General features: G+C 37.7%; 1 protein-coding gene across 4 annotated transcripts in view; it reads right to left on the reverse strand.

Annotated features, from left to right (window-relative positions):
* The window catches only part of dnajc17 (DnaJ (Hsp40) homolog, subfamily C, member 17), an 83,877-nt gene that overhangs the window by 34,434 nt on the left and 33,850 nt on the right, over positions 1 to 15,593 (reverse strand). Inside the window, exons 8-11 of one of the 4 annotated variants that reach the window (XM_069193309.1) lie at positions 11,456 to 11,533; positions 8,191 to 8,271; positions 7,008 to 7,139; positions 865 to 1,567 (exon numbers count right to left, since the gene is read on the reverse strand). In XM_069193309.1, the coding sequence (XP_069049410.1) occupies positions 1,340 to 1,567; positions 7,008 to 7,139; positions 8,191 to 8,271; positions 11,456 to 11,533 (519 nt within the window). In that variant the 3' untranslated portion in view covers positions 865 to 1,339. Of the gene's footprint in view, positions 1 to 864; positions 1,568 to 7,007; positions 7,181 to 8,190; positions 8,272 to 11,455; positions 11,534 to 15,593 lie in introns of those variants that run through there. The other 3 variants (XM_006632529.3, XM_069193310.1, XM_015350876.2) reach the window with 3 other exon arrangements.

Here is a 15,593-nt window from a genome sequence, read left to right on the forward strand (position 1 = left end):
AGATGGAAGAGTGCAAACTTCTGATCCACCAATGCCACTTGCAGACGCCCCCTGCTTTTTCAGGGGAAATGGAAGACTGTATCACAAAATATAATACTTTTTTAGTGTATATATACCAAGCATCAAAAGTTCCTCGCAAAATAATTTAGATCCTTCCTATGGTGTCTCATTTTGTGAAACGACATGATACACATGATACAAACATTTCAAAATCTGAATGCTCAAACTGAAGACTAAGGCTAAGGTAAGTTACAGTAAATTTCAGCAAATCCTAAAGTGAAAAAAACTGAAATATATCAATTGTACAAGTATTCAGATATGAATTTAGTATTTGGCACAGGCACCATTGGCAGCAGTTACAGCCACAAGTCTTTTTGAGTAAGTCTCTACCAATTTTGGTATGGACTCTTTTTGGCAGATTTAATTAAGCTCTATCAAGTTGCACAGGAATCGCTTATGAACAGCAGTTTCAAGTCTTTCCACAGATTCTTAATAGGATTCAAGTCAGGACCTTTCAATGACTTTATCCGTGATTTGTTTTGAAAGCTCCTTCGTCTTGGCTTGAAACTCATCATCTGCTTGAGGGAACCTTACACAAACAGGTGTTTTTATTCTGAAATCATGTGAGGCACTAACATTGCATAGGGGCCACTCTAATTGTGTGACTAATTAAGGCAACACTGTGCACAAAATAAAATTTAGGTTGCCACAGGAAAGGATGTGAAACCTTACCTCCATTCTTTACAATTATGAATTTTCCATTTTTTCTCATGATCTACTAAATGGCTACTTTACAGTAACATGAATGAAAAATTTCAAACAAAATGTGAAAACTGTGCAAGGGTGTGAATACTTTTGTAAGGCAAAACAAATGTCATAAAGACTACTTTTTTGTAGCTGGTGAACTCACATTTTATTGACCAGACACATCATAGATAATTTCCCTATGCTGATTAACATTTGTCATCAACAGGGGTTCTAATATGAAAGTCATAGGTTAACTTGGTCACTTTTGGAAGCAATACACACCATGGATTTGAGACATATATTATGATTTGCACCATACTGCAGATGCTGTCTTCTAGGACGCTGTTCTACTCTTTTAATAGAGCCTGGATAAAGGTGTCTCTTCACTAGTTTGTGAGTCTGAGGTGCCACAAAGAGTCAAGTTCATCCCACAAATGTTAAAAGAGCCTCATGTGTGGAAAGAATGGCATCCAGGACATACTGTACTTCCACATTCCTATTTTGAAAGAAACTCCTTACTACTTTTAATTTCATATTAACCTGAATTCCTTTTTGCACCATGTTTATTGTGCTTCAGCTATAGTATCAGTATTCATCTCCAAAAAAACAATGATTTCCCAAAGCTGAAAAGACCCCCAGTGTGCAGAGTGAGTTTGTTCTGAAACTCCCAGAGCAGGGCGTGCAGAAGACTCCGAGCAGGCTGAAAATCCGTAAGGCTGCAGGGCCTGATGGGATACCCAGCTGACCTATGTGCAGCCCAGCTGACCACAGTGTTTACGGACATCTTCAACTCCTCCCTGTCACAGTCCATTGTCCCCACCTGCTTCAAAAAAAACAGTTGTTCCACTCCCCAAAAAGACAAAAGTGACGTGCCTGAACGATTACTGCCCAGTAGCATTAACATCTCTGGTGATTAAATGCCTGGAGAAGCTGGTGTTGTCACACATCAACTCCTCCATCAAGGAGTCTCTGGACCCCTTGCAGTTCACCTACCAGAACAACAGATCATGATGATCCTGTCTCCCTGGCTCTACATACAGCCTTGGATCACCTGGACACTAAGAACTCGTATGTGAGAATGCTGTTTGTGGACTACAGTTCAGCATTCAATTCCATCATACCCAGTCAACTGGTGACAAAGCTCAGGGGATTAGGTCTGTGCAAATCTGTCTGCAACTGGCAGCTGGACTTTCTAATCGAGAGACCACAGGAGGTGCGGATAGGTAATAAAACATCAACACCTCTCACCCTGAGCACTTGAACCCCACAAGGTTGCTGTCTGAGTCCAAGGTTGTATGCCTGGTTCACTAAAGACTACACAGCAAGACACAGCAACAACCGCATCATTAAGTTTGCGGATGATACCACTATAATAGGACTGATCAGCGATGATGACGAGTCTACTTACATGGATGAAGTTGTACAGCTGCTTAGGTGGTTTCATAGCAATAACCTCGACCTGAACGTAAATGAAACGAAAAAGCTAACAGTGGGCCTTCGGAGACACAGGCCACACACTCACGGCCCACTCAGTATTGATGGAACGGAAGTGGAAACAGTCACTAGCTTTAGGTTTTTGGGAATTCACATTTCTAAAGATCTAACCTGGACTGTGAAAACTGACTCTATCTTGAAGAAGGCTCAGCAGTGCCTTTATTTCTTGAGGTGCCTCAAGTTATGGGGGATGCCAATACCTGTGTTGGTGAACTTCTACTGCTGCACCATTAAGAGCATCTTCACCAACGGGATCACCGTGTGGTACGCAACACCTCTTCTTGAGAGAGAAAGGCACTGCAGAGAATGGTCAATATGGCCCAGAAGATCATCGGCTGTGGTCTCACCGAGATTAAACAGTTCTATGAGGACCACTGGCATGGTAGAATTCTGGCCATCACAGAGGACAGTCACCACCCCGAGCATGAGCTCTTCACCCCACTGCCCTCAGGCAAGAGATACAAGAGCATATGGACACTTACCACTAGATTCTTCAATAGCTTCTATCCACAAGCACCGCGATTGGCGAACACATTTAGCCATGCCCCTTGCACCACACCTATACCATCTACCTCATTATGATTTCTTATTTATTGCACATCTCCAGTCATTGTTTACACGTCTGCATTGTTTACATTCAAACTGTTTACTTGTACATTGTCTACTGTTTGTATATTGTCTTGATGCACTGTCTGAACTTTGTGTTTTTACACTCGATACTTTCTGTAAGTAAGAATTCCATTGTACCAGTACATGTATTGGTAACATATGGTAATAAAGTTCAAGTTCAAGTAAAAGAAACTCATGACATGAACGTACTGTAATGTGCATCCGATATCCTTACTTCCTGCCAAGACTCGCCCATTTAGACCGCATTCTCCATAGTCACTACACCAGCTATGTGCATTAAGTTGTGGAATAGTTTGGATTTTGTTTTAATACAGTATTGCACACTATTACAGGTACTGCAACCAATATAAATTAATACCACATACTGTATACAGTAAACAATAAATGAAACATTGGAAAGAGAATCCCATTTAAAAATTGTTGAAATTCTGTACTGTATATCTCTTTACCTTACACTGGACTGTTCAACAACTAAAAACACAACAATATGACTGCAGTAAGGGCTATTTATCATTTTAATCAAAAAAGCGCAGATCGATATACAGTACAGATGATGCAGTGCATGTGTAAGAATTAAGCAGTGGTTAACCATATTATGCTTACTCTGTGTTAGTCATCCACCTAAGGAATTAATCGCATCTAATTCTTTACCTTTCCGTAACTCAAAAACTGCTTTATGGGACCTATATCGAGCCATACATAACCCATGAAACTGTACTGAAAACACATGTATTGAAATTTTGTTAATGCATAATTTTGTAAACGATTTTCTTTTCTACTCCATTTTGTTAATTGACAATGCAGTTGATAACGATGCCTACCTAACTGGTTAATAATCTATGGAAAATCTCTAGAGAAGGTTATTTTTGTCAAATATTTAATTAGCACAAAACAATCTAAAAAAAAGAAACAAGAGATTTGTGGATCTAAAAATGATCTAAAAGAAAACAGAATGTAAACTACCAAGTTAATAAGGGTAAGGATGTACCAGTGCAATGTCAGATTTCTAAGATGGTAATGGGAACTCTCACTAACCCACCACCTTTGACTCTTAGCTTGCCTCTCTCTGCCTGCAAAATCTCATTCCCATACACACTCACGTGCATTTTCCTGATCTGCTCAAATGCATCCTACATATTGTGAAACAGATGAAGCAAATTATAGAGCAGCAATTGTGCAACAGCCCAAATGCTCCCTTGCTTATTTAGTAGCATTTATTTCACATATGTGGGTTTGCTGTTTCAGCACCACATTCTCTCCAAAGAATTCCTAGTTGAAGAATTTCAACCTTTTTCCCCCTGTGAGTCAACCTGACCATTCTGGAATGTCTGTAAACCACAGCAAGACAGGGTCAAGGATCAAAACTGGAGGGAAACCAAACTGACCCACCTGCTCTTCCTCTGTAGCTTAAAATGAAACAGCATTCCTTCAGTCTATGAGGCTGCCATGCTGCTGTTAGAGGGACTGATTTTAATTCTTAACGAAAGACGAACAGGGGTTTGGACTAAAAGTGGAGAATTAGAGCCCTTTCCAAGCCATACAAATTTCAACATGCTTAAATAAAACAAAGTACTGGAATCTGGAACAGCTAAATGTAAGGACTTGGGACTATTTTTGCACTGGTACAAAAATAATACCTTACATTTCAATTCTTCTCAAGAATGTGTCTAAAATATTATTTAGTTTGGAAGCCACATGGCTGGGATATTCATTTTCAGTATTTTCCAATATATCAATCATGTTTAAAAAAGTAACAAAGAACATGTGCAGAATTCCGGGTGTTGTGGTTTTAAGACTCAGTCCTTGCTTATATACAAGGCGCAGTTTAGTATTATCTACACAAGCTGTAAATGAACTGCATGTTGAAGAATTTACATGATCTGAAACGCTTTGTTCCAGATGTTACCAGTTCAAACCCGGGCCTGGCAATCAAGAGATTGTGAGGGATATTGAACACTGTCAGGGATCCCTCATCAATTTACAGTATGCATAAACCAGTCCTGGAACCTACAGAGTACCTGGAAGCTTGTAATGATATGGAGAAATGCATCACTCTCACAATCAGTGATATTTCCTCTGCACGCTGGAGCACGGCGTCGGCAGGTCCTCACTCATTCATAATGTTCCACTCATTTAATACGAACATTTGCTTCCCTGAATCAAACCATTAATCTGTAAAGTCAAAACAACCATGACAAAACCAAAAGAACATATAAAGAAATTTGGAATTTGGAAATGTTGTGTTGAATGGGGTGCTGAATGAATATGGGTTCAGACTTAAGTGACGTGCGAGTCAGAAACACCTTATAAATGTTGAATTTATTCGTTAAAATGCCTGTGCAGTCAATGCTGATTGCTGATTGCAAGAGTTTGTAAAGTTAAATCAGTTTATCTCAAACTACTGATTGTAGAGCAATTTAGACAACATTCCCTTTTGGGCCAACACACTGTATATAGCCATATACTGTATGTGAGAACAAAAGTGTGTAGAAAACATTGAAAGAACTGTTTTCCTAGGTATAATATCAGCCCTAAAACACAGCCATGCCATCAAATACTGTCTATATTTTGTGGGAATTCTAACCCTAACCCTAGCTAAGGGTTTGGCTAGGTTAGGGTTAGGGCTCAGGAATTTGTCAAAGACCTTTCACAATCTTCCACTCATTTGATTGGAAACATTTGCTTCTCTGAATCAAAGTATTAGTCTGAAAAGACTAAAAAACCTTACCAAAACCAAAAGAATGTATCAAGATTTTTTAAATTAATTTTTGTCAGATATTCTTTCTTTGGAAATTGTGTGTTGAATGGAGTGCTGATTGAATATGGGTTCAGGCTTAAGTGGCGTGAGAGTCAGAAACACCTAATAAATTTTGGTTTTATTTGTTAATACAGTATGCCTGTGATGTCAATGCTGATTGCAAGAGTTTGTAAAGTTAAATCAGAATCTGTCAAACTATTGCTTGTAGAGCAATTTATAAAACATTCATTTTTGGGCCAATACACTGTATACAACTTTATATGTGAGAAAAAAAATGTTTAGAAAACATTGAAATAACTGTTTTCCTTGGTATAATTTGTGCCTTAAAACACAGCCATGCCATCAAATACTGTCTATGTTTTATGGGAATCCTAACCCTAGCTAAGGGTTTGTCTAGGTTAGAGTTAGGGCTCAGGTATTTGTCAAATACCTTTCACAATCTTCCACTCAGCTGACAGAAAATTATGCTTCTCTGAATCAAAGTATTAGTCTGAAAAGACAAAATCCCTTATCATTTCCGCCGTGGAGCCTTCTGCAGGTGTGAGCACCTTACTGTAATTATTGTAATGATAATGAGAAATGCGCCACTCTTTCAATCAGAGATATTTCTTCCGCACGCTGGGGCAGGGCATCTGTACTGTAGGTCCTCACTCTGCAGGTCGCTCACTCCTGAAGAAGGCTCCACGGCTGAAAAGTTGAGTTTTCTTTCTTTTCTTTTCAATATAGACTATATTTCACAAGGAGATATTTCCCTTCTCTAGAACAATCTCCAAACACTGTGTCTTCAAGGAAATGTTCAAATCAGAATAAACAAACTGCAAACATATGGTGCCGCTGCATGTGCCTTAATGCCAAGAACTGCCTGGAAGAAACTAAAAATGTTGAAATCATTAAAACCTAGTAACATGTATGAGAATATCTTGAAGTGTAACTGCAGTTAATATGACCACCCTGATGGGGGAATTCGCACAACAACTCAACAAGCTGCATACTGTACTCGAGAGAAGTGCCAAGTCAACAGTTCTATTGCTCTTTTTAAATATTGTAAATACAGGACAGCAATTAACAAGTTATCATTGTGCCCTCCTGGACTGCATTAGATGCAAGTGAAATGCCTTCAGTTGAAATTTTGCAAGGCACATAGAAAATAAATACTTTTTTTCTTTTTTATGAAGTCTTCAAAACTATGATGAGTATTTCACCTAGGTGGAGCACAATCAGCTCCCACTGGGGAAAACAATTCTGACAAGACAGGGTATTGCATTATTGCATAAGTAAAAACAGATTTTGTTCAATTCCTGAGTACATCTTAGTCGCAAAGCTCCGAAGAAACATTTCTCACTCCATGATATACTGTACATCCAAGATAGAGCATTACCTGTGCTGGCTTGAATGAACTGTCTGAGCTGTTGCTGTAAGCTTCTGCTGCTGGGACTGTAGGCTGTCCTTCCAGCCAGGATATCTTCAAGGGGTTACTTGTCAAGCCCATTTCATTTTTAAAAGCAAGTTCCTAGGGGGAATTAATGACAAAACTTGTTTCTTCTCCAAATCCTGTAATGAAAATGTGTTTCAACAAAAATCCTTCCAAAGATAAGCAAAACACTTATAGATCTATACCGTTATGATGCTTGGTGTATTTAAGCAACTATGTTGCTAAAACTGTAGAGCACTGCCACTTGGGATTCACAGAGTACAAACCACAGAGCACACATTTTCAGGGATAGGGGGGATTAGAGAGCACTGAATGGACTCAGACACCTACCACTTGTATCCATGATGGCTTGTTCACATGGTAGGACATACTACATGATAACAAGAAGTTGTTCCATGTCCATTGTCACTGACAACAGCAATGTGTTTACCACTGTCCTATTGGTACGTGTTCGAAATTCAAACCTGCACAATGTAGGCCTCCCCAAACAGTCAACTAACTTTGTAGACAAGGCAGTACTCATTAAACGAGAGTGTACTTTAATTCATTTAAAAACACAGCAAACATTTGCAAATTCACAAATTCAGACATTTACTGAACTTTTCCTCCCCTGACCCCCCATGGCGTTGCAAGACCCTCAGAATGTTCTGACAACAACCACACTTTGAGAGCTAGCTCTCAAAGGAAAGCAAGCACGCTCTCTTCAGGGAAACCACACACTCCATACAAACCACCACAATAAACAGAACACACCAACAAACAGGCTTTCAAAAGTTTGGAACAATGTATCCTTTTTGCCAAAGGATTAAACTGTAGCCATCAAAAAAATGGTTTACTTGAAGGCATTTCCCTTTATACTTTCATTCAGCTAAAAATAATCATTTTATGGCTAGTGGGTAGAAGATTGAATGTTGTGCTGCTGACCATAGTGTCATAAGTTCCTGCTCCTCGGGTGTTGTGCGAACACTAAAAGAACAGCTTACACTTCAAGGTGCCATAATTTAAGATTGAGATAATAATATTTAGGCATTGTTCAAAGAAAAACAGTGAACTACTAAGTCTGGAAGATACTTTTTTCCCATTTAGTGTTACATCCAAAGAAACAAGAACAAAAATGAAAAGTACTTACAGCTGCTTTGACTGTAGCAAACTCAACAACTGCACTCCCATTCTTCTTACTTGAAACAATAACATTTAACACATCACCATACTGGAAAAAAACAGAGATGGATTGTATATTATTTACTCATGCATTTTAATACCCAGTTAGACGTATGCTTCATAATTTATCAGGTATACTCAAGCAGCCTGGTGTCTTTTTATAATGATATATATGTTATAACTGTTGCCAGGAAAACCATGAAAGTAGACACTTGCTGATAAAACTAGACAAAGCAGCAGATATTTTTTTTAATGTTGGGCTGTGGCTTAGGACAGATGGTATTTTGAGTAAAGAAATTAGTACACCAGTGACTCAATAGCAGTACAAATATGCTCACAAACAGATCTATAAAAAGTAACCAAAATGTGAAAAAGAATGAACAAATACTGAAGCTGCCTTTAGTGATGCCCAAGAAAACATATTGTGCACTGTGTGTAAGCAAAATCACCTTCCTGAAGACTAAATCAACATTTGTTGGCAAAAAAGAATATCAATACATTTAGGAAATTGCAGAAAAAAAATGTTAAAACACAGAAATATATAAAGAGACTTTTTAAATGTTAAGAAATACAAAGTGAACGTGGTAAATAATAAAGCATACGTGAGGTATACATTTCCTTAAAAATCTTCCTGAAATGAAATGAAATAAAACTTTTTACGCTGTTGTAAAAGTGAGATTAATAATTGATAATTCCTCGGCTTTCCAAAGAAGTAAGGACAGTTTGGAAATGTTATACAGAGCACATCATTCTCAAACCAATTTCTAACAACCAGTAGTTTACTTAAAAACCTACATTAAACTTGTCTAAGCTTAAACTGTATAATCATTATCCTTAACATGAGAAGGTTCATGTGATGCACTCTACACAAAACAACTAGCCCTGGGTTTCCGCAGTTCAGAGTAACTGTCCAGCTGGACGCCACATTGCACCTGAAGTGCCAGCTAAGAATTTCTATGCATGTAGGACTGCACGTGCTTTTTGTTACTGCAATTAATTGTAATGAAGATCATTATGAGAGGTACTTTATAAAAGAACTGGCAGCTGGTGTTGGTAACCATATGTCATAAGCCTGACAGTATATATATTATATAGAGTGTGCGTAAAGGGTTTTCTGAAATGTGTTTATTCTGGAAAATAGCTCAGAAATGTTACAGCCCAGAGTGTGCGTTTAATATAAACATAATATGGTGCTGAAAAGACTCCAACTATACTGTGGTCTGAACCACACCAGTTTACTATGGGCCTTAATTAGTCCAACAAGAACCTAAAGAGATAGCATGAAACCACAAGCTAAGGTGATTACACTCAACTCCAAAAGGTTTCAGACATTATCCTATTCACTTTCCTTCACATTTCCTCTGGGTTAATCAAACTGAGATGAATAATGAATTAGATTTCTCTAAAGAGTCCCACAAAATGACAGCAGCAGGATCATTTCAGCTTGCACAAATCTTACGTAGATTAGAAAAATACGTTGTTCAGTAGCTACTAAAAAGCAGTGCAGTAAAAAGTGTGATATCAAAGACAAACATCAAGCTACAAGATGCACTATGAATGACATCATGAAGATGTTACAGCTAAAATACCATCCGAATACAAATGCCCAGAATGAGTGACAATGTGCTGCTGTATGCTCTGGTTAAACATGATAAAAATGGCAAATTAAGTTATACAAAAACTTTTCCAAAAGGAATTGGGCCATTGTACTGTATTTTTATACTTCTTAATTGATGACACAGAAGAAGGATTTAAATGTGTCTACACTGGAAAACTAGAAATGTCAAAACTGGGATAAGGATTGGACAAAGCCTGAAGGTATAAAAAGCATTCTCCTCAACTCCACAGATAATTACTGCTTAACACTTTTTTTTAGTAAGGACTAATTTTAAAGCTTTCATTAGTCTTTATCTTGCAGCATTCACTGGGATCAGCTGGTGACCCTCAAGGCTTGACTTTATAAACTGGATTAATCAAACAACAGGATTTCAACAGAGCAGGTCTGAGCTTTAGCACCCTTCAGGGAGTCCCAGGAACAGAAGAAGCCAAGAGTCTTCTTTCTTAATCTTTGGAAAAAGGGCAAGTATTGTAACTGAAAGCAAAATAGCCAACAATGACAAAGGGACTTTCTAAAGACTACTATTTCAGATTTCCAAATGTCTGATTTTTTGTGGGAGAGGAATCAGTTTTCCACACAAGTCCAAAATACACAAAGTCCCATTCCCACAAGGGTAGTTATTATTTTTATTTTAGCTTTACCTGACATTTTTCTTGGCCCTGCCTGGCCATGTTTTAAAATGTCTATTTTGTTTTGCTTTTACTCCCTCTGTCTTAAAACTTAGTCCAGTCTGCTTTTTCCCACAAACCCTTGACCCAATTTCCCATGTCCAAGGCCATGACCCCTGCTAATAATGCACACACGAGGGAGAGATTGAAACAGTGCCTTTTAGATGCTTGATGCCAGCAGACTTGGACTGCCTCTGCTGCATTCCTGCAAACTCACTGCACTAATCTATTTTTAATTTGCTTAGTGTTGAAGGGCTCATCGAGATTGTGAAGCAGCAGCAGCATTGCATGAGAAGAGAACATTTTCTACCAGCTTCCAAGCCACTGATAAAAAAAATACAAATAAAGGGGCAAAAACAAAGTTGTGTCAATGTTGAAAAGAGTATAGTAATCTGCCATTAGCAGTTTCATTTAAACAAAAATTAATGAGGCTTGCACAAAAAATAGAGTATACCACTTAGGGTAAGTAGCATTCCACGTTTTCCACAAGACAAAACAAACTTGAATGGGAGATAGAGAAGCCAAGTTCATTGTGTATAAAGGAGAACTAAAAAAAGTTCCTTAATGATGAATGAACCACACTAATTCATACTCAGACAAGCCAGAAATAATAAACTATAATGGTCATTTTGAGCTTTTAAATTAACTTCTCAAAACTAAACTTTTAGTTTTAAAGTGCATCCACAGATCGATTTTTAACGAGGCGAAAAGACCTACTTCTTAACACGGATGTGTTTTTTCTGCAATTGACCAGACGTCTACAAAGTTAATCTACTACTTCCTTTAAAATATCATCCATTTTTGAGTAATGCTGTGTAAATACACACATTTAGAACCATTTTGCTGCACATCGCTTTTGACAAACTAACGAGCCTTCTCCCTTCAGAGAAACGCAATTTTGAAGCATGGCTCTGAGGCAAATACAGCCCTGGTTTTGTGACACCCACCTTGTGTAAAAGACCAAGAAGCAAATCACGGGAGTAACCCCCGTTTGTCTCATCATCTTTCTTACTCTTCCACTTCAACTGAAAAAGAGAGGAAAACAAAAGTTGTTAGGGGATACATATTCTGTTGTTGCAAGACCTTTCACCTCACAAACTACTGGAACACATACCTCTCCGATGACGAGCAGAGTTTAACATTAATTCCAATAACAAGAACCATGCCAAGAAAGCAGAGCTAGAGGGCAGGTCTTAAATATTTGGAGAGCACCCACCCACCTGTGAAATCTGCAGGCATTTAGCAGTGAAAGTGTTATAAGAACACAATCTGAAATTAATACAAAGCAGTCACTGTGCGCATCTTATATCTCATTTCATCATGAAAATCTAGAACTCTCCTTGGTAGCTCACTAGATTACATTTTCCACATATTGCACATTTGAGACCTGGCAATGTGTTTGCCTCCCATTCATAACCTTTTGTTTTCCAGACAGGACCTTCTGTTTATTTTCTTATGACACTATAAAAAAAAAGATGTTTATATAATCTGAAAAGCTTCTGTGTGATATTTAATTTAGTACCGTATTTATTATCCTACTTGCGCTGCATTGTACCCTAATGTGATCTGTGTGATTTTTGTGTTTCTACATAGCTCGCTTGCCCATTTCATGAAATAAAACAAGCCTCTTAAATACAGTCTGATAGGAAGCATATGCTAGAAGCAAATTAGCACCAGATAATTCCACAAAGATCCTTTTAGAAGCATAATTTACTCATTTGTGTGCATTACTGATATACCACCATAAACCATTTAACCATTCATCATTATTATACAAAGAATTTTACTTTGTTGAAACTGTCAATAAAACCTGTCTGGTCACTGTACTAAAAAACTAAGACAACTGAAGGCACAGCTGACTCCTGTGACACTGTCGAGAGTTTTTTGCATTATGTGGAAACAACAGAGCCTTTATAAAAACTTAAGGACAGACAGCCTTTGGCAACAGTGCTATGTTCTGAAGGCATCTGGTTACCTAAGGGACACTCAGCTGTCTTTGAGTGGATCCTATACAGTATTTCAAAACAGCTTTGAAGACAGAAGAATAAATTATTCCTGAGTATAAAGAAATGCTTTACTATGACAGGATCAAAGAACTGAATCTTTTTAGTTTTGAACAGAGATTACGAAGGGACCCGACACAAAGGGAAGTAAGGGTATGGAGTAGGATAACCAGGAAAACTGATACCTGGCTTACTTCAAGAAATGGCTAGACGAGATTCTTGGATCAACTAGCTACAGTACTTCCAACAATGAGCCTCCTCTCATGTGTAACCTTTTCTCATATAAAAAAACTATCATTTATTGCCATACCAGTAATATTAACTTTTATTAAAATGAATTATTACACTGAAAAAGACAAATGTCAAAAGAAACAGATGCAGATCTTCTTACTAAAAGGCTGTAAAACAGATGAAGTATTTTAAAAGTGTTTGCTGATCCTGTGAAAAGCAGAGTGTCACTGATGGTTTCCCATTCAAACTCCAGAGCTAGTTCTGACTTGCCAAGATTGTAGTTGGGGTGAAAAAGCCAAAAGTGTTTTTAAAGGATATACATCTGGTCTTATAAACTAAAATAAATTGAAAATGAGTGTGATCCTCTACAGTTGCAAGCACAACAAACAGTACCACCTTTGTTAACAGCCTCCACAGCGCTCTGAAAGCCCTCACAAGTTAAACTAAAAAAAGTTGAGTTCCAAGGGTTGCTCAACCTGTAAAGGTAAAGGTGTTTGTTCAGAGCTCATATGATCATAGTGTGGAGCACTGTGATCCAAATGCCTCTATCCCTAGACCATGTAACTAGGCAGAAGTTAGTGGGACACCCCAAGTGGCAGAACATCATTGGTCGAGTGCCACTGGAGACAGGACTGGCATTAACTGCCAAGGCTCTCATCATTCTGGCAAACTGAGACTCCTGTGATTGCTCGGTGCCAACAGCACCTGGGAACACCTAAGAAGTTGCTGAGGAGACTTAAAACAACTGATGATTACAAAACTTTTTTCTACCAGTTTCTCTGAAATTAAAAGAGGCTCCTTTTTCTTGCATCCTGAAGTGTGTTAAGCATTTTCATTCATTTACTTTTACAACTTACAACAGCTACTGTACACTGCCAATATACAACTTCCTCCAGAAGTCTATAGAAAAACAGATTTTCACAGCAGTGTCACATGCTTGTCCATCTTATTATTTATACATTAAACACAGAGGATACAGAACCATTAAATTACAAAGACAGTCATCATTAAAACACAGAGCTGACAGTTGAATAACTTTTAATGTCATAATTGTGATTAAAACAGCAGTGAAAGAATTAATTCTTAAAATCATCAACAGAAATATCCACTTAGGTATTCAGATTTTATTTAAAAGGTTTACATCTACACAGTAGACAAGCATTTTACATGAGCTGCAAAATCTTACTCCATGAGTTTAAAATCATTCGGACTGTTAAAAAAAGCAATAATATTAATTTAGAATGAAAATCTAAAAAAAAAAAACTTTCCTGTGAGTAGTGTAGACCCTGTTTTCACTGTTGTCAAAATCATTTGTTTGCTGGAAATGCTTCATCAACAGGGACTGTTCTCCTGAAGAAGTAGCTATATCACCTGCAGTTCACAACTGGCAACCCCTGAAGCTAATCAGATGTGAGCCCAGAAAAACTAAGGCTGGTGCTGGAAGAGGTGTTAGTGGGATCAGTAGGGGGCACTCACCCTGTGGCCTGTGTGGGTCCTAATGCCCCAGTAAAGTGATGGGGACACCGTACTGTAAAGAATGGCACCGTCCTTCAGCAGGCCTTAACCAATCATGGCCTCCTAATAATCCTCATCTCTGAGTGATTTCATTAGTCTATTCTCCTCTCCACTAATAGCTGGTATGGTGAGCATACTGGCGCACATTAGCTGCTGTTGCATCATCCAGGTGGGGACTACACATTGGTGATGTTGGGAATGGAGTCCCCATTACCTGTAAAGCACTTTGAGTGGATTGTCCAGAGAAGCACTATATAAGTATAAGGAATTATTTTTATTTTGCATCACCTCAGCAGGACATGTACAACCTTAAATGGAATATGTAATCTGGAAACTAGGTTACCATATTACAACATATCTTCCCAGGGGCCACCAGAAAATAAGATAAGATCAGACTTTATTGATCCCGGCATGTCACTGTACTCAGTGCAATCCAAAACAGATATTCCATTAAGTTAAGGCATAAATACCAAACCTACATTAAAAAAGATACAAAATAAACATTTTTAGATATGACATTCGAAAGTGAAAAAAGATTAACAATGATATTGATTACATGTTTAACTACAAACCAGACTGTCTAATTCACATCAAATGATTAACTGCAAAAAAACAGGTTATATAACCTTTAAGGTTTTGTTTTACATAGTAATTGTCTTCTACTGGTAAAATTAAGCAATAACATTGGTTATTGCTCATAGATTTGTTTACTACTATAGTTCATTTGTTAGTGGAAATTTAGTGGAGACAGGCAGCAAACAAAGCAGAATTCCAATAGAAATGAAAACCAAAAACACTCTTTATTATATACATATCTAGCAGATGCCTTAATCCAACCAGAATTATAAGGATTACTATTATTAAAATACAATACCTTATATTAGTGGTTTGCAACCTGCAGCTTCAGGGCCACATGTGACCTTTCAAAACATAAAAGGTTGCCAAACTGTAAATTGTCTGGGATTCTAAAAACCAAACAAACAATTTTCCTAATGTTAGAAACATTTTGCAACCAGTTAAACCATTTCAAAAGATTTAAATAAAAAATAAAGAAGCTTGTGGTTTCACAATTGATGAAGAATTTGTTCCCATATAAGGCCAAAAGAGCCAAAAACAAATTAGATAAATAAGCCTGAGAATGCTGAAGTGTTTTAAGTTGAGAAGGTTCTTTAAAGGAGATGAAAGTTTTCACTTGACCTCCTACATATAAGTACCATACAAAAGCATGTACAGCTTCTCTACATCTTGAGAGAAGCAGAACGAAAATGAAACCAAATTTAAACACTATTCGCAATTTAAAGGGGGGGTAAAGTTGAAACCATGTGTGATGTTTGAA

Source organism: Lepisosteus oculatus, chromosome 8 (genome assembly GCF_040954835.1).
Source record: "Lepisosteus oculatus isolate fLepOcu1 chromosome 8, fLepOcu1.hap2, whole genome shotgun sequence".
Lineage (NCBI taxonomy): Eukaryota > Metazoa > Chordata > Actinopteri > Semionotiformes > Lepisosteidae > Lepisosteus > Lepisosteus oculatus.